Source organism: Lemur catta, chromosome 8 (assembly GCF_020740605.2).
Source record: "Lemur catta isolate mLemCat1 chromosome 8, mLemCat1.pri, whole genome shotgun sequence".
In the NCBI taxonomy this organism is placed as follows: Eukaryota; Metazoa; Chordata; class Mammalia; order Primates; family Lemuridae; genus Lemur; species Lemur catta.
The window spans coordinates 38,654,204-38,682,052 of NC_059135.1; the positions used below are offsets into that span (position 1 = coordinate 38,654,204).

A 27,849-nucleotide genomic window follows, 5' to 3' on the forward strand; every position below is an offset into this window, starting at 1 on the left:
CAATATCAAACCAATTCTGAAAGCAGAACTACTTGCCGACTGTCAGGTATACAAGTGAATAAATCTCCTCGTGTTGCTTAAACCAGGCGGGGCAGGTGTTATTTGCAACAAACACATCCTGACACTTCCGACCAGCTCCAGGCAGCCTCGTCCTACACAGAGCCTCAGGTTTAGTGTGACAGAATGACAAGGGAGTCTACTTCCAAAGCCAGCTGGCTGCAGATCCAGAGGTTCCCTAGGGGTTGTGAATGCTCCAGAGCATCGGTACCTTATATCCGGGGCAATGCAAACACTCATGAGAGCTCTGTGAAGGCAGGAACTATTTTTTATTTCTAAATATGTGAGGGGAAAAAGAGGAAGAGTAGACGGATGGCAGGATGGAAGAACAGAGCCCCCCAACAGCAAGCTGGTTCACACAGGAGGTTGCTGAGGCTCTGGGTGTACCCAGAGTTCAAAACTCTGGGCCAAGGGTCCTTCCGTTCACTAGTCCCCTTATCAACCATGGCTCTGAACCTACAAATGACCATTCCATATGCTCGCACGATGGATCATCCTAAATGATCACCCACTTTTCTAGTATAACAGAGCGACTATTAAACAGATTTTTTTTCTTAACTACATCTTCATTTGCTGGGAAAGAATTAAAAAACAAAGCAAAGGACAAAACAGTAAAATGCTGCATTGTCATATTAACTTAGCCTTGGGCATCAAGCTAAACAATTTTGTGGCAACCCATGAACAAAAGCAAAGCAGGAGTATTATCAGAATAAGGGCCAGAAATAGATTTCCCAAGGGTAAGATACATGACATGTGGGGCTGGGGAGTATGGTAATCAAATTTATCGTGCAGCATTTTTTAATTACAAAAGCAATATATGCTTCACTGAAGTTCCAAAATACAGAGATCTAAAAGAGTAACCCTTTCTGTTCCCACACGCCACTGTGTACACAAAGGTAACATATCTTTCTGTGTGTGTGTACAAATACACACAAACACATGTACATATTCATACCCCTCCCCATTTTTTCTTTGGGGAAAAAATAAAAAAAAGTGTACCTTTCTTTTATAACTCTGCCACCTAGGCTGGAGTGCAGTAGCAAGATAATAGCTCACTGCAGCCTTGAACTCCTAGGTTCAAGTCATCTCCTTTCCTCAGCTTCATGAACAGCTAGAACTACAGGTACATGCCACTACATCCATCTACTTTTTTTTCACTTTTTTAGAGACAGGGTCTTGCTGTGTTGTCCAGGCTGGTCTCAAACTCCTGCCCTCAAGCAATGCTCCCACCTTAGCCTCCTGAGCTGCTGGGATTATAGTCATAAGACACTGTGCCCGGCTCTTCCCTAATCCCCATTTATTTTAAAAAATAGGATCACACTATACACATTACTCTACAATCTGCTTTTTTTCACTTAAAATAGAGAACACCCAGCTCATCAACATGACGTGTGTTTAAAGTTATAAAAGGAAGGCAAACATCTCATGGAAATAGTACCCCTAAAGTATCATGGAAAACATTAATTGATGTGAATAACTGGAAGTTGAAATCAATTTTCTGCTTTTGTTTTATAACCAGAAAGGGCATTCCAAAAATAATTTTGAAAATAAAATTATGTAGGACTGAAACCCAGACATTTTGTCTGCTAAAGACTTATGAATGTTAACACTTGGCATTTTGTTAAAAAGGGGATTGTTTTATTTTTAGTGGCCACAACAAATCAGGTATCTGAATGCACGTAATGTTCTACTCTCCATCCTATTTTCAATTCATCTAAAAGTGAATTGTGCTTTTTAGAGCCAAAAAGAAAAATAATCAGCAACATTAGTCACAATATAATTGATTCCCCTTATCTTCATCTCAAAGACCAACGTTTAAAGTCTTTTATTCGATATCAGACCACGCTTTCAATTAAAGCTGGAGAATCGTCAGGCTTTCCCACCTGAAAGCAGAACTGCTACACTTGGAGGGAATGTGATACCCCGGCCACACTGCCAAACCAAACAATGCCACCTCCCTGCTCTGCAGCAGCATTTTCTACCTTTTCCATTTAGATCAGCACTTTATTTATTTATTTATTTTTGAGACAGAGTCTCACTCTGTTGCCCAGGCTGGAGTGCAGTGGTATCATCATAGCTCACAGCAACCTCAAACTCCTGGGCTCAAGTGACCCTCCTGCCTCAGCCTCCTGAGTAGCTGGGACTATAGGCATGTGCCACCATGCCGGGCTTATTTTTTTCTTTTCTTTCTTTCTTTTTTTTTTTTTTTTTTTTTTTTTTAGAGACAGGGTCTTGCTATGTTGCTCAGGCTGGTCTTAAACTCCTGACCTCAAGCACTCTTTCCGCCTCAGCCTACCAAATTGCTAGGATTACAGGTGTGAGTCACCATGCCTGGCCTTGGATCAGCACTTACACCTCAGTTTAGTATCCAGTTATCAAATTAATATTCCCAAAGCAGTATTCACATGTCTCATGTTACCATCAACCTCCTCCCACCTCCAACAATATGAACTGAGAAGGATTAAAAGTTCAAGTCCTACATTATGACCATGATTTCATAAAGAAATCAATTATCCAAAGTTATCCTTGAAACATGATTGGTGCTCTGGTCTGAATGTTTGTGTCCCTCCAAAATTCTTATGTTGAAACATAGTCACCAATGTGCTGGCTTTGGGAGGTGGGGCCTTTGAGAAGAAAATAGGTCACAGAGGTGTCACCACATGATTGGGATTAGAGCCCTTACCAAAGAGGCCACAGAGAGCTTCCCCCTTCTATCCTGTGAGGACACAGTGGGAAGACAATCATCTGTGAACCAGAAAGCAGGCCCTCATCACACAACGAATCTGCCAGTCCCTTCGTCTTGGGCTTCCCAGACTCCAGAACTGTGACCAATGAATTTCCGTTGTCTATAACCTACCCAGTTTATGGATTTTATGTTACAGCAGCTCAGACAGACTAAGACAGTTGGCTATCTACAAAGGAAAGCTGTATGTGACATAAAATAATATAGCTTATCATTTTGCATAAAATTTTTAAAAATACATTAGTTCTATAAAAGCTATAATTGATCCTACTTGCATCACTTTATCACCTGTCCTTTTATGTATTTATATTTCTTTCCCACATTGATAGACAGAAAAATATGAAGCATGTCCCCATAATCCAGTTCTTCTCCATGCACAGATGCACATTTTAAAAAGCAGAAAGAGAACTCAGATACGAGGCAGGATCCATTAACCCTACACTTCCATCCAATCCGTCCTGCTTCCTTCTCAGCTAGAAGTCTAGGGAACGAATGCCCCATTTCTTTGGTTTAGTTAACAGCACACCTTTATCTCCAGAGATGCAAGTTTCTATGCTTTATGCAAACTCCTAAAAAGCTACACAGAAATGTATTTTTTACTCACATTTTATACATATTTAGAGAACTTGATAGTTAAAGTAACACTGTGAAATCCCTTATAAAGAATTTTTACAACATGAAATTTCCTCCTATTATTGTAAATAGGTATTTATGCTTTCATTTTTGTATATGGCATTATACTTTTGTATAGCAGGACATGACTAGCCCCAAATCTCCAGAGGCCAAGCATATATTCTTATCTGGTAGTTTTTTCTGTCCCTACTAACTACAAATGTCAGGAAGGTTGATGTCTTTTTTTTAATAGTTCACTGCCTTATATTTTAATGAGTAGTTTCCCAATGATTAGATTTTATTAATATTATGAAGGCATCCAAGAAGATGCCTCTGGATTTCAAAATTCCTCATGAACATATGTTCCTCAGAGGGCAGATGCTAAAGTGTTCCACTTGCTTTAGAATGTCCCCAATATCCGATACTCTGCAAACAGCTGATAACTCTATAAGCACCATTTGGAAAGCAGACTCACTTAACTAATCAATATTACTTATGTGCCAAATGCTCAAAACTCTTTCTGAGGGTACAAATATTAACACTTCTGGACTTTAAGAAACAGAAAAAGGAAAAGTCTGAGAAAGAAAAGCCAGCCGTCTACCACAAAATACAAAGTCCAAACACCACAGATGACCTTCACGTATACTCACATATATTTCATTATGGTCAAAACGCTTCTTGAGGTTGTTGATGAAGGTCTCCTCGTTGAGAGGTTCTAAAAGAACCATGTCTCCAACGCCAATCATGTTGTCCAGAAGCGAGGTTTTCACCTCCATTTTGGCCATGGTCTCCCGCTGCAGGAGAGAGGGAAAGGGGTCAATTTAAATAAGCAAAACTATTTCGATGGATTCTTGGCACTGCTGGAGAAATGAAACTCTGGAAGTTCCAAACGCCCCTCACCTGCCTCACAAGATGTCAGAACCTCCCCTCCCTATGAACTACGTCAGAAGCTGCTGACTTGGCTGCCCATTTGCCAACCCGCTGCCACAAATGAAGCTCCTTCCCCACCTCTCATCCCAGGCAAAGGCCACCTACAGAAAGAGCCACTAGAAAGCCATGATCTTTGTTTTCTTCTTTAAACCATCCCTTCACCCCAGCCGAGAGTTGCAGAACTCCAGGGCAAGAAAACCCAGCCCAGCCCTTTCCCCCAGGCCTTGCATACCAATGCCAGACTGTGAACCTGCTTCCTCCAAGACATATCCTCTAGCATCCCATGATGAAATTCAGAATGCACTTTCCCAAGAAATAATGTTTTGAAAAGTAATGCTGCTAACATTTATTGGTTACTTGCCACATTATCAGATACTACCCCAAGAACTTTAATGCATTAATTAATCCTCATAATAACTGTATAAGGTAGGTATTGTTACCCCCATTTTAAGACAAGAAAATTGAAGCTCAGAGAGATTAAGACACTTGCTATGGTTACTTAAGAGTGTTTTGCATTTGGTGTGAAAGAACCCAGTCACCACTTACGACATTGCATCTATGGGAGGAAATTTCATTCCAGGTACTCGAAACGGACATATAAAGAAAAGAACACAACCCCCACTTGTAAATCAGAGGTTGCCAATATGATATAACCTGCCAAGAGTGACCTCCATGTTCTTAATTTTCATTCCAACAGATGTGCCAGTATAACAGGAAAATCAAATTAATAGGCAATGAACAGACAAGAAATACTATAGTTTCCCTTTGGCTAGATGCAAAAGTGTACCAAGTGGAAACAGAGGCACATTATAAAGGCAGCATTCTACCCCATTACTAATGTGTAAGGTGTCACCCAGCAGTGAAATGCTAAGTCCCCAAAGCTTCCAATCTGATCACTGTCAAAAGTACTAAAATTCTTTCAAATATCTGAACACAGGAAAGTGGCATGTTTGTTAAAATGAAAGTTGGCATTGGAGTATATGTGAGCATGTATGTTGTATGTGTGTGTACATACATGTTTGTGTTAATTCTTCTAATATGACCAGAATCAAATGGTAAAATGATAAAACTAAATTCATCTGGGCTATTCTCTCTAAATGTTTCCAATACAGAAGTCAATTTTATATAACTTCAGTATACTAATACTGAACAATTTTTCAGAATACTAATAAATACTTACATATATACATGCCCCTGATATTGAGTGGAAAGTACATTTGATTTTTTTCTATTAAGAAGTCACCCGAGCATACTACGTCCTTCATAAAAAGGCTGGTCTGCTTGTTTATGTCATAGCAATTTAAATTTAAAAAATGGCCTCCCATTCTAGTCTACAACAACCAGTAGGTCTCTTAGGGGCAATAGAAACTATATCTAGTTGGTCTGTTTTAAAGAGAACTGGGAAAGAAGACCAAAATGTTACAAAAAAAAAAAAGAGAGAGAGAGAGAGAACTGGAAAGGGCTGGCTAGTAACTAAGTGATTCATTATTATTAATTACTAGCAATTTATATAAATCTACAAACATATCCTTCCTTTTTTGACCCTACTAAAAAAAATTGGGGACCCTCTGAAAAGCCAAAAAGAGAGACTAAGATGAAGTCAAGAGGATCTCCCACAAACAAGAACAACCAAATAACGAACCATTTAATACACAAAAGAATAGAGTAATTTTTTGTTAATTTATGTATTTTTAATTTTATACCAACTACACCTGGAATAAATAGTCCCAGATATCACTAAAACCCAATAATGGGGGCCCAAAGAATGGGTTCCTGCATTTTGAAGTAGGCCAGGCTCTGTTTCCGAACAATATTTATGGGGATGGGAGAAAGAGCCCCGCTCTGGAGATGCAGCAAGGAGCCAGCCAGGGGGACAGCAGGGCCACGCCGAAGTCCACAGACAGACGTGCACAGGAATAGCACCATGAGTGCCCAACCTCTGTCACAATAAATTAACATTTAAATCAAATTTCAAGTTCTCAGACTCATGGAATGCCAAAAGCACTCTAGCTACGATGCATTACATATAATTTGGCAGATGAGGGAAGAAGGCTTAGGGATTAAGGGGGAAGTCAACCTGAGAAGGGTTTCAAAAATAACTACCTCAAACCAGCAATTTAAATTAAGCAAAGAGGTTGAATAGGAACTCTCTGCCCTGCGGTGGATTCCTGTATAGAGTCTATTTATAGAAACAGTGGCAGAAAGACACCAAGGCCTGCCTCACTACAGGTAACAATAATTAAGCAGCCAATCTTTCTCTGTAATTAAACCTGCTTTACAATCTTTTCCAATATAAATTCCAAGAAAGTTTGTATGAGTTCTGATTTTTACACCTCTGTCCCAACTTTATAATCCAAAGGAGAGTAGTGGGCAAAACACATGCTGGGTTAGAGGCAGTTGGTAAAAAGTGAAAATCTCTGACAATGCAATTTTTGCAAACCAAACCGAAAAGATGATACCAAGATTCATTTAGACATTCAAGCACAGGTTTATATTTTATCTTTTTAGCATCTAGGTATTATACTTTGGAGGAGGATACGGTGACAGCCTCCTTCATCCTCAACGTAAAAACAAGACAGTAAGAAAATGGTGTGGTGGTACGTCCACATCTTCCTAAAAATGGATTGGTTTCCCATGTGGTGACCACCATCTCCAACCTTGGTTTGGCACCCAGTGAAATTAGTTGGTATATTTACTCCACCAAAAGAATCCATTCGTTTTTTTCTCTGAAGGAGCTTGTTAACTCAACATTTCCATAAACCAACCATCAGTAGAATTCACATGGGGTTACATGGAGAATGAAATGAGAACATTTGCAGAGCACTGGGGATACTTATTGTTTGATACCTACTATGGGGGTATCTACCTTTTCCCTTCCCAAGAGCCCCCGTGGGAATGCATGTGTTCTGGGGAAGGTGATGCTACCCCATGCTCCAGGAATTAGCATGTGATCTAGGCTAAGTCAATCAATACACTCCCATCTCCCAGCCACTGTAACTGATTCAAGCCTGGGCAAGTGACTGAGCTTGAGACTCTGGCTTGGAATATAAGCATGAAGATTCTCTCTACCTCTGGATAGCATGACTTGCAGACGTGACACTTGGAACTGCTGTAGCCAACTCTGCTTTCATGAGGGGGGCTAGTCCGAAGAGGAAGAGTATACATGGAGGAGGGCAGGGCGAGAAAATTACCTAGAATTATTAGAGCTGGAGCCCTGCTGACATCCCAGGCCTCTGGATCAAATTGCATTTGAAACCCACACCCCATCTCTCAAGTTTTCAGTCATGTAAGCCAATTAGTTCTCTTTATTGTTTAAGCTGTTCAAGGTGGATTTTCTATTATTTGCAACAGAAAGCATCTTACCTAATAAAAGAGACAGGTACCAGGAAGTAGAGTGTTTTAAATATACTAAAAAGCAAAAACTGGTTGATCTAAGGCACAGGGTGGAAGGCAGGACTGGCAAGATGATCATCTTTTCTATATAATAGTAAAACAGCCGACTAAACCACAGCCTGGTGTGCCCTGAGACTTGGACTTTGTGCCTGCAACATTAGTGAATTTGAGAAAAATTCATTTTGATGTTGAATAGTGGAATGACCATGCACTTCACATAGATGTCCTATTTTGTCTAGCCAGTACACATTCCCACTTCCCGGGACTCCCTAGTTATATGTAATCTTGTGAGAGCTAGTACCCAACTTCCATTACAGAACCCAAAGGAGACAGATCTGTTCTCTCTCCACCCCAAGACAGGCAGGAAGTGGGAACATGGCTTCTGCGCAGCCAATCACATCTTCCTGGGAGGTGACAGCAGCAGCAGCAGCACAGGGACCAGGCAGTCCTGCAGCACAGCTTCTGCTACGCATCCTGCTGCCCAGCCCACCGGCCCTTCTTTGCTTCCTTGTCTATCTCCCCAGCCTGCATCTATCCTTCCAGGTCTTCCCACCCCTGCAATTCTCTGGGTCTCTATATCCTTCCTGCCTTGCCAGCAACAAAGATCCCTAACTGACATGAAACTAGGTACTATGCCTAACATACAATACTATACCACTGTTACATGTTCATTGCTATGTAAAACCTAACCTGTTTCTCCTAAACTTGGCAAAGGCAATCTACAAAACACAATGGCTGCAGGAGCCTTCAGAGGAGCCGTGGAGGAGCCTGGAAGCAGAGTCCTTCTATCTAAGGGTGCAGTTTAGGCCAGCCACCAGCCTACCAACTGGTGCCAGGCAACTCCATGGCCGTGCCAGCTCTTTCCAGCTGTTTGTACAGCCAAGAAAAACAAAATATATGATTGCAATTGTTTCTTCCCCTACCTACTCTCATCTCAGGAACTTCCAAAATTACTATCTATATTTCAACATACACCAATTCATTTACTGGCATCTTTTGCAGGGTTAAACTACTGTTTAAAATATTGAAAGCATTGTTTCAAAATTTCCTCAAAATCCAAGAGAATGCAATATAAACAACCTATGTCATCTTAAAATGGCCACCTAACATTTAAATATAGTGAGTCTACCCAGTCACTAACCTTAAATTGCAAGCCACCTACCATGTCAACCTCATCTGAGGCTGGGAACGTCAAAGACCAACATTCCCCAAGCTGTGAGCCCCCGCACACAGAGACAGCTAGACAAAACAGCATAGCCATGTGAAGTGCATGGTCATTCCACTATTCAATATCAAAATAACACTGAAAAGTTATTCCAAATTAATAATTAACTAACTTAATAATAGTTTAACAATAACTAAGATGAGATGGAGGATAAACTGAAATAAATCTCACTTTATCTGGTGAGATTCACTGAATTCCACTGAATTCAAAGTTCTCAGAGTACCACAGATGAGAACAAACATATATTTTTAAGTTGAAACGCTTTTATTATAGAATTTGAAAGAATATTCACAAGTCAGATCTGAGGTGCAATGATTAATAAGAATTAATATCAAGTCACTAACATAATTTTAAATTTGAAAGAACTTTTAAAGCAAAGCCAAAAGTCACGTGCAGGAAAACTTCATGAAAACAGTTACCTACTGCTTTAGTAATTGTAAATGATGACTTTTAAAACACATCTATTATAACATCATTAGCAATATACATCAGAGGCAGCACCTACAGGGAGTCTTCTTAGCATAGGAACAATTGTTTTTATCTGACTCCAATTCCACTCATTAACCTCCCTGTATGGTGGTCATGTATGCATGACAGCACATTCTCTGGAGAATCAGTTCTTCGGTGTCAAGAATCACGCCTTATTCATCTTTATTTCCCTGAAAGCATAGTGCCCAGCCTCTTGCACATGGTAGCCATTCAGTGATATACAAAGGGAAAACAAGTATGCAAATTTACAACTGACAACTGAGTCACACAACAATGCATGTTCTCACAGCTGCCAAGGGTTGGTTCCATCACAGCCCACCAGAAGGCAAAATAATGACTGTGGTTTCAAGCCACTTTGATCCATTCTTCCAAAAACATATTATCAACAAAGGACAGGAAACAGAATTGAGCCGCTTGGCTCCCAACAAGATCACTAATGCTTTTAAGAATAACATGAGAAACACATTTGAGTAAGAAAACCGGGCCAATGTGGCAAGATTTCATGAACAAAATAACTCTCAACAAATCCTGAAGGCAAAACAAAGGCAAAAAAAGGGGCCAAGCCTATATAGGACGTGATTCAGTACCTAATATAATGAGCTAAGTGATTGAGAAAAACTGGAATTTCCTTCCTAGGTTTTTTACAACAGCACCAAATCTCATGTCTCTGAGAGGAGTTAGATTAAATTTCCATTTTCAGTTCGACCAGCACTTACAGTACTGAGTCCTGTTGTGTTGCTGGCATTGTATGAAGTGCTAAAAACACACACAACATCATGGTACCACCCCTCCCCACACCACCCCCCAGGAGCTCAAAGTCTAGTAGGTGAGGCAAGAAAACAGGCCACTTTTGAAATTTCAAAAGACCTTTTTAATGATTAAAAGTAATACATGTTCACTATAGAAAAAAATTAGAAAATGCAGATGAGCAAAAAGACTTAACCAAATTCACCACTCTTATGCTTTGGTCCAAATCCTTTTGAATTTATGAGCATCCTTTTGAAACATTACTTTTATAGCCAATGAACTAGCCATCACTTCTGCTTTTATAAATTTTGATATATCATCTCAAGGTAGGAATGTGAAATAGACCCGTTGGAGCTATGAAACTGTAGAGCTATACCAGTAGCGCCCCCATCACTTTTAAATTCAACCAAACTGCATGGCCATCTGCCCCTTTGTTCTTACCTTCTCCCTTCCCCCAAATTAGCAACCCATATTCATCAACAGCCTGCCCACCGACCATCTCTACCACTTGGCTGTGCTCCATACATGTCCAAAACTTGCATCATCTACTACCTGACACCAAAATACCAAAACGAACAAATAAACAAACAAAAAACCTCTTATTCTCCCTAAATCCCCAAAATCACGATTGACCCAGGTTCTCATCTTTGGTTTCTCCCTGTCTCTTACTTCTTCTCTTCATATCCAACCTCGCTCACTGATTGTACCTCCTTAATCACTCTCACTTCCATCCCTTCCCTCGACAGCCTTGTCTGGCCCACACTATCCAAGTCACCTTTTGAAATCACAGTCTGATCAGGCATACCCTGCTTCAGATTCTTTAATAACTCTCTAGTGCTTTAAACCAATACTCCAATTTCTTAGCAGATCCTCAAAACAAATTAGACACAGAGTTGCCATACGACCCACCAATTACACTCTGGGTATATACTCAAAAGAAATGAAAAGCAGAAACCCAAACAGATATTTGTATACCCATGTTCGTTAGCAGCATTATTCACAATAGCCAAAAGGTAAAAGTAACACAAGTGTCCATCGAGGGACGAATGGATAAACTAAATGTGGTACATATGCAAAATAGAACATTATTCAGCCTTGTAAAAGAAGGAAATTCTGACACATGCTACAACGTAGATGAACCTTGAAGACATTATGCTAAGTGAAATAAGCCAGTCACAAAAGGACAAATACTGTATGATTCCACTTATATGAGGTTCCCAGAATAGTCAAATTCATTGAGACAGAAAGAAGAATGATGGCTGGCAGGGGCTAGGGAGTTGCTGTTTAATGGGTACAGAGTTTTAGTTTGGGATAAAAAAGCTCTAGAGATGGATGGTGGTGATGGTTGCACAAGAATGTGAATGTACTCAATGCCACTGAACTAACTGTACATTTAAAAACAGTTAAAAATCGAAATTTTATTTTATTTATCTATTTTTTTTTTTTTTTTTTTTTTGAGGCAGAGTCCTGCTCTATCACCCTGGCTGGAGTGCGATGGCATCAGCTTAGCTCACAGCAACCTCAAACTCCTGGGCTCAAGCGATCCTCCTGCCTCAGCCTCCCGAGTAGCTGGGACTACAGATATGTGCCACCATGCCCAGCTAATTTTTTCTATATATTTTTAGTTGTCCAGTTAATTTCTTTCTATTTTTTGGTAGAGATGGGGTCTCACTCTCGCTCAGGCTGGTCTTGAACTCCTGACCTCGAGTGATCCTCCTGCCTCAGCCTCCCAGAGTGCTAGGATTACAGGTGTGAGCCACAAAGCCCAGCCAAAATTTTATGTTATAAATATTTTACTACAATAAAAAAATAAATTCCTTAGCAGAGAACACATGGCTCCACAGCCTGACTGTTGTTTTCTCATCTCTCCCATGAGAAGTCCCCCTACCCTAAGACAAACTCTCACAACACACAAAAGTGCCGAGGCCGCCCAGGACACCCTCAACCAGGCCACAGCTAACCGAGCTGTGGGTACACACTGGCCAAAACAATGGCAGCTTCCAAGGAAGGGGCTGGCATCAGGACACAGAGACTACAGGCAGCTGGCTGCACACACCAGAACAGAAGTTCATGAAGATCCAGGGAACCGGGTGTCATTCAGGGGAGCCTTGCCAGGCTCCCGCAGAAGAAGCCTCTCTGAAGAGAGGAATGAAGCACGATGACAGGCCATGTGGGGCAGACACAACAGCTACTTTAGACGCTGAGAGTAGCTCTAGTTGTAGCCCCTCGGGAGGTTCAGCTGAGCTTCTTGTCTTAAATAAATCCCCCCAAATTAAACCAGTGTGAAAGGCCATTCATCATAGGCAGTGTGCTCTGAGCAAGCCAACTGTATAGACTGTATGCTTATGTCCCCCCAAAATCCATATGTTGAAGCCCTAACCCCTGATATGATGGTAATTGGAGGTGAGGTCTTTGGGAGATAATTAAGTTTAGATGAGATCAGGAGGGTGTACCCCTATGATGAGATTAGTGTCCTTATAAGAAGAGGAGGAACCAGAGCTCGCTCTTTCTCTGCAATGTGTGGACACATCTAGAAGGTAGCCATCTGCAAACCAGGAAGAGGGCCCTCTCCAGAAACTGGATCTGCCAGCCACCTGATCTTGGACTTCCCAGCCTCCAGAACTGTGAGAAATGAATGTTTGTTGCTTAAGCCACCAGTCTTGGTGTTTTATTACAGCAGCCTGGTCAGACTATTATGCCAACATACCTCCCTCACAACTGTTAGTCTGCTTGTCTGCTCCTCCCCTGCAGAAGGGAGGCTTGAGTTCTCAATGTGCAGAGTGGCTGACACCCAGGGTGCTGGCGTGTTAAGAATGCATGCACGTTAGAGAGGCACAGCCCGTTCTTCCGTCCAGGACTGTTTCCATCATCTCTACCCCTTCTGTCCAGGTCATAACTGGCAAAGGATAATCAGAGAGCCTCAGATGACGCACCAAGAACATCCTCATGAACGACTCAAGTTAGAAACCAAAGGACAAAACACTTTCTCCATATTCACCAACCTAAGGGGCAAGTGGAATGAAAATTGGATTCTTTAGAACAACTTACTCAAGTAGCATGACTCTGGAAAGAGAGGGGGCTGGTGAGCCACACAGTACCACATGGGGTACTCTGCAGGGTTCCCCAAAGCACACGACAAAGAGAGCCTTGACAGGCATTTGTGAAAAGGTTCAAGTGATGCTGATTTTCATTCCTACCAACACACTTGCTTGGAGAAACTTATATAAGGTGTGTCTATTCATGGCATTTACTTCACAAATTATAGTCATCTCACTTTCCAATCCTTTATTCCACTGTTAAAGCCAACTACATATTGAGCACCCCCCTTCCTCTAAAGCTTTCTGCCAAAAATATCTAATGGATTGCTAGTAGGAGGGCTTTTGTTAGGTTCTTGGATTAGGGAAGAAACAGGCACAACTACTGGATAATTTCCATACAGTATGTTGTTGCCTTGTGTTCAAACTCTGGATAATACAAAGGACATTAAATTAACAGGCAGTGAGGAAATCAAATAGATTTGAACAGGGAGTGAAAATAAACAAACGGATAGCAGCAAATGGAAGCCCATACACCATAAAGCCTGACTCCAGCTTTAAAAAGCTCTATGAGGGAGAGGGGCAACTAACTCACCATTCCAGTTCTCTAAGGGTTAACACCCCAGAGAGCACCTCTGCATAGGCCACCAGGGGCCAAGGCCAAGGTTTCCTTCTGTTTGGGTATGGAAAGGATGGCCTTACTAACAAAAGCCATCAACTAGGAGCTCAACTACTAAGACCCTCCATCCTAGGCACAGGCCAGTTACTAAGGATTGAAAGACAACACCTAGAACTTCACAATTTGTAAAGTGATGGGAAAAAAGTTTTTTCCAACTGTGGAAAGTGAGTATGACAAATATAGCATCTAGACTAATTAGAAGGACTTTTGAGTCAAAAATAACAGTGGCTGCTATAACAACATGGAATGCTTTGGATTACTAACTACCAACTCTCCCTTCTGACTTAAGAGCAAAATTTCAAAGTGCCTTTGTTTATAATTAAAGAGCAAGGACTCAGACCTTAGGATCCCAGGCAAAACCTCTTTTAACAGACGAACCAGTGGCCCCAGGAGGTGTCGCACATCTGGCTTCTGGGAGAGCCAGGGTGAGGATGAAGCTTTCTTGACTGCTCTGAGAATGGTCTTTCACACCTATTATATTAAGCACACCCTTCAATCTAATTCCTAAGTTGCCAGACTCTTCAAAACACCACACGGTTTTTTAAAGAGAAGCTGCCTGTCTGCATTACAGAAGGCTGTAGCAATAGTTTACCACAAAGGACCCTTTTGATCCACCCCAATATGGTATAGCACAGGCTGTGCAACCACAGACCCAGTCTCACATGCAAGGGAATTCATCTCTGGAATTCAAATTTCTGCTCTAAAAACTCAGGGATGACAACATCCTTCCACAGGATCGTTATGTGGACTGACTGAGAGCACACTCGCCAGATGAGTTCCTCCCTTCCCAAATTCCCACTTCTTCTGACCTGGAAGAGCTTACAGACTCTTCATCCTGTCTTCTGGGAAGTGTGTAACTAACCTAGAGAGTTGCCTCATTTGCAATCGACCTTCCATGGAATTCTAACCCCTGAGGAGGAAACGCAGCCAACATCACTGTCCCCTACAGTCATTGCCTGGAGGAGGCTCAGCAGGTCAGGGCAGGCATGGCTGTCAAAGGGCAGGGAAACTTCAGAGCCCTGCCCTCCCCCAAGGCCCTGCCTCCCTCTCCACCCCCTCACCTTGGACCCTGCACCTGCCACAACCCTAGAAGGTCCTGAATGGGTAGCAAGCAGCCCTGGCTTTAGGGGAGAACCTGGAGTCATGCTTTGAGGCTCACACTGTTACCAGAATTAATGAGCTAACGTCTGAAAAGAGCTACGAGTTCCTGAGGGACAAGGTAGCCAAAAACTATAAACCACTGTTACATCCAGAAACACAAACTCAGCTGTACGGAGGAACGTGCTAATTATAACCAAAGACTTTTCAATTTGTTCCCTCGAGACAGATAAAAAAAATTCCGAGAAGTCGAATGTGTTTAGATTGGCAAAGCTGAGACCCTGGAACCCCGAGGTGAATGTAAAACTGCTCAAATATAACTGGCACATCCCTATAGCTCTGATTTGTTCCTGGCGGGTGCACAGACACCAAAGACTAGTGATTATTAAATTGAATACAGCTGCCAGGGAAAAACAAACTTCCCTTCCAAATGAATCACCTTTACTAATCAGAGGGTCCCAATCTCACTCCATGTGCTAATATTCTCACCCAAGTCTTGTCCCTTGCCCTCTCCCCCTGCTTACACAGCTTGTAGATTCATTCTTTCTGTTCTCTTTATACTCGACCAGATCATCCCATAACCCAAGGTACTCCCTCATTCCAATTAAAAGTCCAGTGATTTGCACCTGGTAGGCACTCACATTGTGTTTCCTGTACCCATCAGTTTTGGAGAGCCCCCCAGATCAGTTCTGGAAGACAAGCCACTGAACAAGGCACTCACATAAAATAGCCTGGAATACACTGGGGTGTTAACTACCTTCTTTTGAAAACATGGGCCTTCCCATCCTCGGGCTCTTTTCATTGACAAAGGGGAGAAATATACTGAATTTAGTGCACTCTTCTTGTTCCTGGGTAAGGAAGCAAGTTATCCCTCAGGAAAACTGCAGTTTTGGCACCCTGCTACAGACCACGGACAGTGGAGTGACTAGCACAGTGGATCTGGAAACACACCCAGAAGATCCAAGTTGCAGCCCCAGCTCTACAGTCAGCTCACAGTGAGACCTTGGGCAAAAGGTATAAAACACATCATCTCCCTAAGATCCTGTCCCAGCTTCCATCACTGTTGACTCAACAAAAAAGGCTCCACTCTGGAAAGACTGAGTTTCTTCATTTGGGGGTGAGCATGCATCCCGGGTCTGGTTATAAAGAATGCTAAAAACCAAAAAGTCAGCAAATGCCAGTCCACAAAAATCTTTCTCAATGACATTTACTCAGAGGCAAAGGCAAGCAGTTCTCTTTACTGTGACCTCACCATTAAAAAAAAAAAAAAGTATTAAGAGTACAACCACACACAGCACAAAAGGAGAGGCACAGAATGAAGCAGACAAGTGCAGCCATGGGGCACACGTGAACGTGTTCTATGTGTTTACCAGTAACTACACGCTTCGTCACAAAATGGCATCTGCTATTTTTAAAAATTCTTCTAGTTATGAAAGCAAAAAGGAGTCTAAAGATTACAAATTAAGAAATCTATATATAAAGGAAGAGAAAAATATGCATTACTCAACAGCGCAGCTTTGGTAATGCCTTTGTACTTGTGGTTAAAAAAAAAAAGTTTTTTAGAATAATAAAAATTCAGAAGCTTCCTCAAGCAGTTATCCACTAAAATAAAGCCTGATAAGCTATGTAAACAAAGGGAAAAAGATTTATACATTTACATCAGGATTTCATGAATGTTTATTAGTTGAGAATTGATTAAACAAAAATAGTTAAGATGTTCCAAAAAAGACACTGATGATGTAAATTGAAAAGGCAAAAACTACTTTGTCATTTAAGAAGAATTTTTAAAGAAAATAACTAAATCACCATGGTGGATTATTTCACCTACAATGATTAAAATCAACAATCATAATAGAATTTGGAAGCATTTTGGGTCAATTTCTAGTTTTTCTAACATTGGAAGTATTACTTACTATAAAAATCAAAGACACCATAACTTGAGTAATCTGCTAATTTCCAAAAGCTCTGAAGGATACAGCAGTTATTTCATATATTTATATAAGATACATACATACAAATGCCCCCCCAACATACACACTTTTTTCCCCTTGAATGTAGCACACACGTTATTAACTTATAAAGCTATACAAAAGTCCACTTTTAAAGTTAATTAGCTTGACCACATATAGAGCCATACAACAAATTTTCCCAAGGGAAGTTCTGGTAAGAAATAAAATATACAACAGTGAACTACCTTGTAAAAGCCTGCTTAAGAGAAGTTCACTTCCTTCTATAAGTAGTTTATCAAAAAAAGGCTTCAAAACACATTATTATATTACAAATCATCAAATTCAAAGGCCTGGAAACTTAAAATTTACATTTCTGGCCTTATGCTTATCTCTCAATAGGTAGGTAGGTAGACAGGTAGATAGAAAAACTATAGCGTTCTTTTTAAATGATATAAGGTTCCCCTAGTTTAGAAATTAAAACTGCTTACCAACTTTTCTTCTCCATTGTTTTTTCCACTGATTTAACTAGCACTTTAGCAGTCAGTTCAAATGAAAGAGAGAGACAAACATTCGTTGTGACAGGGAGAACACACTAAGTACAACAAATATTTTGCACACAGATAAGAAGGGAAAAGTAGGTCAATGTCCTGTGGGTAGGAAGAGGCGGCCTCAGCTTCTATCCAGGACTGTATGATATGCTTACCCATCCCGGACGCCCTTCTGTTCACAATGTCCTGCTCTGACCCACGCTCCGAGCGGACACAGGCACTGGGCAGGCATGGAGGGAGGAAAGAATGAGAGACACCTATTGCTTCCCAGGCATTTGCCGTCTGGTTAGGGAAAGAAAATACTTAAGAGCAATATAACCAACAAAATAGGTGCTCCCACAGGGCAGCCAATTCACCTCAAAATGGGGAATATAGAGATTAACATTTATGTTTAGAAGTGGAGTTATTATTATCAAGGCACAGGAGGATCACAGCACGGCTGAAGAGGGGAGACTTGACCTTGGCCTTGAAGGATGAGTAGGATGTGATTAAGCAGAAAAGAACTTTAAAGCAAGAAGAACGAAACATATTCAGAGGACAGTGACTGGGCAGAAGTACAGGGTATAGGGCGCTGGTGGGCAAAGAAGCCGGGGTGAAAAGTGAGCTAAGGCCCAGACCGCAGTCAGCTCTAAGGAGCGGAGTGGTGGGAATGGGTGTGAGGAGAGAGGGAAGCATCGCACGGCCTCTCCAGTGTGTCTGTGCTGCAGCCATTACTGATGTCAACGCACCAAGACGGAAAACAAGTGGGACTGAGAGTCACTGGTGACAGTCTGACGGAAAATAAAATTGCAGGCAGCCACTACATACAGATGACAGGAAGCCACCAAAACATTTTTGAGCAGGGATAGAGACAACAAATTTAAAACAGGATTAAGCTGGGGACAGATAGTCTGAACTTGTTGGGAGAACGACTAGATGCAGGGAGGACTGCTCTGTGCCTCTGCTGAGCCTGCACACTGCATAAAAGTGGGCCAACTACGGGGGAAAACAGGGACTGAAATCAAGTGGTGATCCTGCGGGATTATGTCTGCCCCAAAGGGAGCCTTCTTCTAATTGCATAATGGCCCTGCAAGCTAGCAGCCGGGAATCCACCTGGAGCACAAATCCAGTAGTTCAGGAGTAAGAACTAGGGTGGTGCTAATGGAAATGAAATAAGAGGAGACGTGAAAGAGAAATCACAGATGAATCTATCATAAAAGGTGGGAAACTGATGTGATGGAGGGTGTGTGAGAGACAGGAGGGTTTAGGATAAAGCAGAGGCCCTCTTATCCAAATGCATAAAGACTGGTGGGTTGATATTTTTTTAAGTCAGTTAAATTTGGAATTCATAAAAAAATGTTACATATCTAAACACATTATTTTAAACTAAGCCCTATAAAGTGCCAAAGACTTTTATTTGAGCGTATGTCCCTGTAGTACTCAGTGGTCTTTCTTTTATAAACCATCCTCATGGCATCATCCTCCAGGTCCAATTTCCTTAAAGAACCGTGAGGCTGTGAAGACACCCAGGAAGCAATGTGTGGCAGACTGCATGGCCCCTCACAAACGCCACTACGGCTCTCCATGGTTAGATCACACATCCTCGAGTTGCTGGATTCAGGCCCACAGCCTTCCTTCTGCTGCAGGGACCCTCAGACGGTGTCCTGAGTGGGGATAAGGACAGCACGGAGCTAAGGGCTCACCTGATCCCCAACAGACAGTGAGAACGTGGCTTATTGCTTTGAGCCAGTAAGATTCTCGGGTTTTACACAGTCACAGCTTAACCCACCAATCCTGAATGACTGGAAATATTAGTAAGAATAGTTTTGTTTTTATGATCCTCCGAATCCTTTACAGTTATCTCGGCCACTCCTAAATTGGCTGCATTTATAGACACTCCCTCTTATCAGGTGGTTTCCAAAGTATTCGAATGAATTTTTGCAGAAACAATTCTTTTCACACACATATTTAAAATCATGATATTAAACGACAATAATAAGCACACTGGCATATACAGGTTTGGGAATTAACACAGTAAAGTCTAGATACGCACACATCTCAGCTGGTGGGAACAGACATTCAAGAAAGAGCACACTACAGGGTAGCCGTCTTTGAGAATGAGTGTCTCGGGTATCAGCAGATACACTTTACAGAGGAAAAGAGAACACCAACTAATCCGGCAAGTCTGGAGTTCGATAAGAGTTTGTACTGTTTTCTAAGGCTGTGAGTCTAGACGATTGTAAGAATGAATAGTACTATCATATTACCAGATTAGAAATCTGGTTGGCTTCTCAAAACTATATCCGACTACCATATTTATTCTGTCCAAAAATATAGTCATAAGTGCTTAAGTCATTTAAGAAAGCACAAAAATAACTCTTCAAACCCACAACCAGACATAGAGTCAAGAGTACAGGGTCACATGTCATTCCATAACCTGGCTCTTAGAGATAGAATAAACACATAAGTTACTATTAAAAACTAAATGTGAGTTTCATACTTTAAAATTACATACTTCTTTAAAATTGTTAACACAGATAAATGTTCTTCTCAAAGGAAATTTCACACTCTTTAAAGAGCAAAGGCTCTCAGAAAAATGTGGGTACTTCTATTCTAGGTAGCCATCCACGATTTATGTACTTTCAGAAATCTGATATTCAGCCTCTTGAACAAAAATATGATCTTCCATGTAGAAATGATATCAATATATTCCAACAGACTATTGAGAAAAACACTATGTAAACACATATACACCAGAAACCCAAAACAACCAAACATAGTTTAAGTAACACATACTTACAAGTCAACCCCAAGCCCTTCACCAATACCATGCATGTAAAGGTTCCCCACTCAGCATCAAATAGGATAATGTCAACCCCTGTAGAGCTTTCATTCCAAAAGAAAAAAAAAAAAAGCCTATCTGGAAAAAAAGACAGTAACAACATACCCTCCAAAATAATTCTGCCCCCAGACTCTGCTGGGAAAGCTACCCACTCAGTCTCATTTTAACCAAAGTAGGCTCTTGGAAGGAAAGGAACCCCCGGCTGCCCACTTCCCACCTCCACCACTCCTCATCTTCCTTAGTGGCTTTTCCTGCCTCTGCTCATCACAAAATGATGTTCCCCAGAGGCTACATGTCCATGATCCCTTCATCTGGACCCCAGGCCCTGGCTTTTCCCCAAGCTCCAGGCCTTGCATTTCAATGGTCTGCTGAACCTCCCTCAACTCCTGGATGCCGATGCCCCACATCCCAAACTGAACCCCTCACTGGCAGCCCTCGCCGTGCCAACCATTACCGACATCACGCCAGCCAGGAACCCGAGAGTCACCCCAGACTTCAACCCTCCCCTCCCTTCAATCCACCCCATGGTTAAAGAGGGGTATACTGAAGAGTTCACAATCGTCTTTGACCCAATCACCTCATTCTCAATATCTATTGCCTGAAAATCATCCACATACAGAAAATGCTGCATGGACAAAAAGTTCCATCACAGTATAATTTACAACAGCAACGTAGCAGAAGCAACCCAAATACCCAACAATAAAGGGATCTTTCAGAAAATGATGACAATCAATGGAATAATATACAACTATAAAATTGATTTCAAAAACTCTGCAACAATATAGAAAATACATGTACTCTATGATTACAATCGTATTTTAAAACATACACATAAAAGGCTTAGAAAGGAATATTTCAGAAATGACCATAGTTGATATTTTAGGGTGGTAGCTTCATGAGTGTCTTTTTTAACTCCATTTTCCAAACTTTCTGTAATGTTCTTAAAATGATTCTCTAATACAAAATATCCAAAACAGAATTCCAGTGACCTTGGAGTTTTTCAGTGGCATGGTTTCAACATAGGCTTAGTTTCAGGATAAATGGGAAGTTTACCATAGAATTGATGCGTCCCTTCTTCAGCTGCCTCATTCCACATCCCTGCTACATCTGTTGCAATACCAGTACAAAATCCCATAAAATAAAGTTTCCCCCTAAATCCTATTATACTTGCATCCCTCAGCATGAGATCCTCAAAATTGATTAATTCTTTCAAGAAATCCAACTGGACATATAAACAGCTGCACAACTGCAGAACTGGGTTCCCAACATCTGCCGAGGTTATTAACTGTTCTAGTAAGAAAAGATCACCATGCACAAGCTGCTGCCAAGAGAGCAACTGTAAAGCTGGAAGCTAAATCACAGAGAAGGTGAAGTCGACTATATATCAAATGTCTGACAGGCTCACTGCCCGCCAGGTAAGGAAGGGGCATCTTCTCCATCTGAGGAGTAGTCAGGTATTACATCCCAGAGTCCACGGATACAAAACAGGTCGCCTCTAAGAGCGTAAAATGGCACAAGTTTCCCTTAAAATTTTGCCTGTATCTTTGAGTTTGTTTTTTTTTAAATTGGCAACAAATGCCAATCATTAAGGTTGAGCTGGCAGTTTTACCATTATGTCTTCAATGCTCATATCCTATCCTGACACATCTAGGCTAACAACATTATCCTCCTAACAACTTTATTCTCCTCCATGGTAGCAGTACATGTGAAATGAAGATACAAGGTCATGCCAACACCTATGTGGCTCTGTGATAAAACCTAACGAGCAGTATATACAGACCTTGCCAAAACTGCTGCCTACTTCTAAAGGGGTATACAGTCATGCGCCACATAACCACCTTTTTGCACACATGATTGTGGTCCCATAAGATTATGATGTCCCTGAAAAATTCCTATTGTCTAGTTACATTCTAACGTAATTATTTTTCTTTTTTTCCTCAAACTCCTGGGCTCAAGCGATCCTCCTGCTTCAGCCTCCCAAGTAGCTGGGACTACAGGTGCATGACACCACGCCTGGCCAATTTTTCTATTTTTTGTAGAAATGGGGTCTCGCTCTTGGTCAGGCTGGTCTCAAACTCCTGAGCTCAAGCGACCCTCTTGCCTCAGCCTCCCAGAATGCTAGGATACAAGTGTGAGCCACCACACATGGCCTACTTTTCTTTTATAAATGTAGTGCTGCCTAAGTGGACAGTGTTTATAAAGTCTACAGTGGTGTAAAGTAATGTCCTAGGCCTTCACATTCACTCACCACTCACTCACCGACTCACCCAGAGCAACTTCCAGTCCTGCAAGCTCCATTCATGGTAAGTGTCCTATACATCTGTACCATTTTTTTCTCTTTTACACTGTATTTTTACTGTACCTTTCTTTTCTATGTTTAGATACACAAATGCTTATCGTTGTGTTACAACTGCCTACAATATGCAGTATAGTAACATGCTGTATAGGTTTGTAGCCTATAATAGGCAGTATTATACAGCCTAGGTATGCAGTAGGCGCTAGCACCTAGGTTTGTATAAGTACACTCCATGATGTTTGCACAAGAAAATCATCTACTAATGCATTTCTCAGAACAAATCTCCATCATTAAGCACAACCATAGGTTTCTAATTGTTTCTAAAAAGAATTCCTATGATGAATTCTTTTGAAAAACAAATACTAAATTCTAGTTATATCCATTCTATCCATCTAGACTTTACTGTAATTATACTAGGTGTCCTTTAAGCAGAGAAAGAACTATCATATATATTTATGCTACATTCAAATTAGGCATTTGTAGTGGGAGATAAAAAACATTATAAATTGTGTAATAAGGTATGGAAAGCCATCACCTTACTTCCAACTATTTATATACCGTCAACTAGATTTTACATTCAACTGTGCAACCTCACTGAAATCAGCAATATTTCTCAAGTCAACAGCTCCTCGGCTGATGCCGGGCAACACTGCTGGAACCAACTACCCTCTTTGAAATCTGCGTCAGGATTATTTTGAGATACTTACAGGATGCCACTGCTCAAGAATAAATTCCCACAGATAAACAAGCTTTGCAGGAAAGCCCATTTCTCCATTCACAATTATACAAGAAGAGGAGCATAAAAGAAAAGCTGGAAAGCTCACTGAACTTTTCATGAAAGTAATTAAAGTCAACGGGCTTTTGAAGAAATTTGTCAGATTTGGCATGGTTTCTTTGTAAAAATGTATTTTCATGATTTTCCAGAACTCTATTCTTCCAGTTTGGAAAACTTTAAAAATTTTGATACATACCAAAATGGTAGCAACACAAATAACCCTAAGCAAAATAGCTAAAAAGGAAAAATTTAACTTCAACATTCCCTCAATCTTCCCTTCCTTTCAGGCACCCAAACCCCCAAGATTCCTGGTGCTTTTAGGAGGCCACAGACCCGCCAGAGTTAGATAATTAGTAAGTTAACTAATCAATTAATTATAGGTATAAATAAATAAAAGGCAACTTAATTTAGATTTTTGAGGGTACAAAATTACAGTTATCTATCTTTACGATTAAAAATAAGAAATGAAACTTACACTTTATTTTGAATTAAAGAAATGCATGTATCATTTCTATGTGACAGCAAGTAAAAGATGAAAGATGGGGGATTAAAAGGAGCAATTTTCAAGGCAGGGGGAGTAAGAGGACACCAAAAGAGAGGAAGTAACAGATGGCAAGAGGCCCACTAAGGGAGCACCCGAAAAAACAAAAAGGGAAAACAATGACAGAAAAAGAAGCACTCAAAGAGAGTGGGGCTTCACAAGAAACAACATTCTCGTCCTCTAACTTTTCTGGATACTTCTGCTGAAGACTTTTAAACACTGTTGCAGTTCTGTACCTATAAGCACCAACAGAGAAGTACTCCACCTTCAAACTCCATCAGAGCAGGTCTCGGATACTGCCAACCTGACCTTTCTTTTTTAAATATAATTTTATTATATCATTATTAGTACAGAGGTAACATAACCAGATTATAGATTTAGAAAATAAAAAGGGTAAAACTAAAAGTTACTGTTAACATTTTGGTTTCTTTCTTTGCCATCTTTCTTCCTACATATTTTCCAAAAGAATAACTGGAATCCTGTATCAAATCATAAACTATATGTACTTCTGGGATTCAAAGAGATCTGGGTACCTGGTAGGGAGAGGGGGAAACCAGGAATCGAAAGACTGAGTTGTATTAGCGAACATCTACACTGGGTGCTTGTTCCATGCCTGACACTGTCCCAGGGACTGCACGTGTGTTAACTCTTTTCATCCTTATTACAACCCAAAGAAGGCGGCTCTATTATCACCCACATTTGCCAGATGAAAAAATGGAGGCAGACACAGATTAAGCTACAAGCCCAAGGTTACAGGTTACTAAGCAAGAGTCAAGTTTTAAAACCAATATTTTCTCCAGAGCCCAGCCCATACCCTTGCACCACACAGCTTCGCAATACACAGAGGACTCCCCTCAATGTAAGGCTCAGACATGCTGTCCCAGGTGCACAGCCTTCAAGACCGAAAAGAGCACCAATTCTATATGGAATAAGGTGTGTACAACTCAGCCTGGATCCCTCCCTGCCACTTGTCCTGCCTGAGCCCTCAGTGTGTGTTTGGAGGGGGGTGGGGAGGGGAGGTGGAGGGGGGAGGGCTGAGACACTGGAAGAGCCATAGGTGATCCTGCTCAAGACCCCTCCCAGGAAGGGCAGAGTGTTTTTCTTCCACCCTGACCTCAGACAGCAACGACCCAATCCATTAGTGCAGAGCCCAGGAGGAAACTGCTGAGCAGGGCACCCCGGTGCCCAGCAGACGCCGGTACCCAATGGCCATGGCGGCAGCAGTACGCACAATGGGAGAGGGGGCTGGGGCACGGGCAGCAGCCCCATTCAAGCCTCACCACGCAGGCAGCCCTCTCTTAATCCAGGCAGTTTCAGTGGGGGAAGGGAGTGAGGGAGGGAGAACATACTGAACAAAAAGATCTTCATTTTGTCAAAATTTACACACTATTAAATACCACTATTATGATAATTTTCTAAGAAGTAGTAACGTGATTAAAGGCACTGATTACTAACATTCCCATCAATGTACCACCAACAGCAGAGTCCCATCTCAGGGCTTCTGAGCCTCTTTTTCACTGTCTGGAAAGTTCTTCCACCCTACTCCTCCTCTAATACCAACTCATCCTTCAGGCACCTGAGTGAATGTTTGTTTCCTCAGACAGGCTCTCCCTGGGCCCCAGTCTAAATTCCCCTCTCCCCAGCTTTCTTTTTTTCACAGCCCCCTGTCCTTTTCCTTCACGGCATCTACCCCAATCCATAAATATATATTTATCAGTGTCCATTTCTGCAATGTCTCTCTCCCCTCATACTCCACGAGAGCAGAAACCACATCTGTTCCATTCCCCATGAAAGGCTCGGTACCTACTACAGTACGATGCCTGGAACATACCAGGCACCCAGACATATGATGAACAAATAAATGAATGCATTAAATAACTAAAAGCCACCCTTTCTTCCTTGTCAAAGTACTACATATAACTTTAAATTAAAGTCAATTGTGAGGTTTCCAATTCACTATTCCCTATTAGAAAAGCTGCCAGACTATAGGCTCCCACAGCAAATGCAGATTTAGATGTAAACTTGATCAATCAAGAACCATTCATAAATAAATACAAAATCAATCCCTTTCTTGTACTCCAGCAACACCAACCAGAAATGTACTAAACAATTCCATTCAGAATGACCACAAAAACCACGAGGCACCTTGGCACAAATTCAACAAAATATGTGAAGGAGTTTTACATATAAAATTATAAAATTTCACTGAAGGACATAAAAGGCCTAAATAAACAGATAGGTTTATCAGGTGTGTGGATGGAAAGCCATGAAACCATAAAGATATCAATTCTCCCTGAATTTCTATTCAAATGCAATGCAATTCCAATAACGCAAAATTAAAAAAAAAAAACCCACGCACAAGCGACAAGCTTGGAGAACATATACACAAGGTAACCTGTGGGGAAACAGAGGAATGGGATGTGTATGTGATGTATCCACTGACACAAATATGGAAAATGGTATTTTGCATCAATTCCAATAATTTAACTATGATAGGTTTGTAATGTTACTTTCAGTATTTTATTGTGTTTCAAATATTTTCTCTTTTTTTAAGCTGTGAAACAGTAAGTGACACAAGTTCAGAAGAGCAAGAGCATCCCGAATTCTGGGGAAAACTGATAAAAATGGAAACAAAGCTGGGTACAGAAAAGATGTGTCAGTAAGACAGGTGGAGGGGGGGATTCCAGAGTAAAGGAAAGGTCCAGGAGAACAAGGAGGTAAAAAAGCATAAGACATGGCTCACACAGAATACATATTCCCTTAGAAAGCCAGGCAGTGATGGATCTAAAAATCATAAAATGAAGTGACTATTGCAGTGTTATCCAAAAATGATCCCCCTAAAAAGTGGTACAATGGTAACGTAAGTTGGGACGTGTCAATGCCGTATCTTCCTCTTGGCAAATTCACAGTGCATAGTCACAAACAAAAGGCCATGAGAAGTCCCTCTACAAACAAAATTTACTTAAAATGCTGTTTAATCCAGCAATTCCAACATGTACTTGGCCAAGGAACCCCTTTTTATACTAACATCTACTAACTGTATGGGTTTTTTATTCCCCAACCTACTAACTTTTCCTGTAACAACCCACTTTAAGTAACGCTGCACCATAACTCAGCCTTTTCAAGGTCTGAACCAGAATGGGGGCTTAAGGATTTGAAGAGAAAAGGCAAAAATAAGACAGAATACACTAAACATGGCGACTAACTGGTTGAATGTAAGGGTCACAGAAAATGGAAAGTAGGTGATGCTCCTCAAATCCAAAGTCAAGATGATGATGAAAAGGCTATCAGCACAAACAGTGAAATCAAAAGGGGGTCAATTATTAGGTAATAAGTCCTAAGCCTGGAATTAGATGGGTTTGGAAACATAGGGAGATATTTTCCTAGAAAGAAAATTAAGCACCAGGTTAAAAGACTTGGGGTCAAGTTACCGGATCTGTCTCCCGTTAATTTTACAAGCTGAGCAGGTCTCAAGTACAACAAAGTGGTTACAGCGATGACCTTTAAGGGCCCTTTCAATTATAACATTCTACCATTCCAAAAACGGGGGATTGAAATCAAAATCCCAATATAATCAAGTTCTGTCTTTATAGAAGGTATGAAATGCACAGAATATAGGATAAAAATAAATAATTCAAGATGAATTTAAATATATACAGGAGAGGTTTTCAAGAGACTGTACAATTATAGATATTCAAGAGACATCCCTGAACCCTTCTAGAGCTGACATCAGGGAGTCTAACTCCGCTTCCCTCCCCCAATGTCACCGAATATTTGCAGAAGACTAAAGCAAGTAAGCCCTGAATCTGACCCAATGTGGCGGTTCATATATTTTTATGAATACATCTCACTACCGTAAAGATTTCAGGCAAGTGAAAACTTTGTCCTAGATGGCTTACTACATCAGGGGT

General features: G+C 41.1%; 1 protein-coding gene across 4 annotated transcripts in view; it reads right to left on the reverse strand.

The window, feature by feature from the left end:
* The window catches only part of MYO1B (myosin IB), a 172,487-nt gene that overhangs the window by 137,371 nt on the left and 7,267 nt on the right, over window positions 1-27,849 (reverse strand). For 3 of the 4 annotated variants that reach the window (XM_045560108.1, XM_045560107.1, XM_045560105.1), the window contains exon 2: window positions 4,063-4,206. In XM_045560108.1, the coding sequence (XP_045416064.1) occupies window positions 4,063-4,197 (135 nt within the window). In that variant the 5' untranslated portion in view covers window positions 4,198-4,206. Of the gene's footprint in view, window positions 1-4,062; window positions 4,207-17,445; window positions 17,656-27,849 lie in introns of those variants that run through there. The other variant, XM_045560106.1, reaches the window with a different exon arrangement.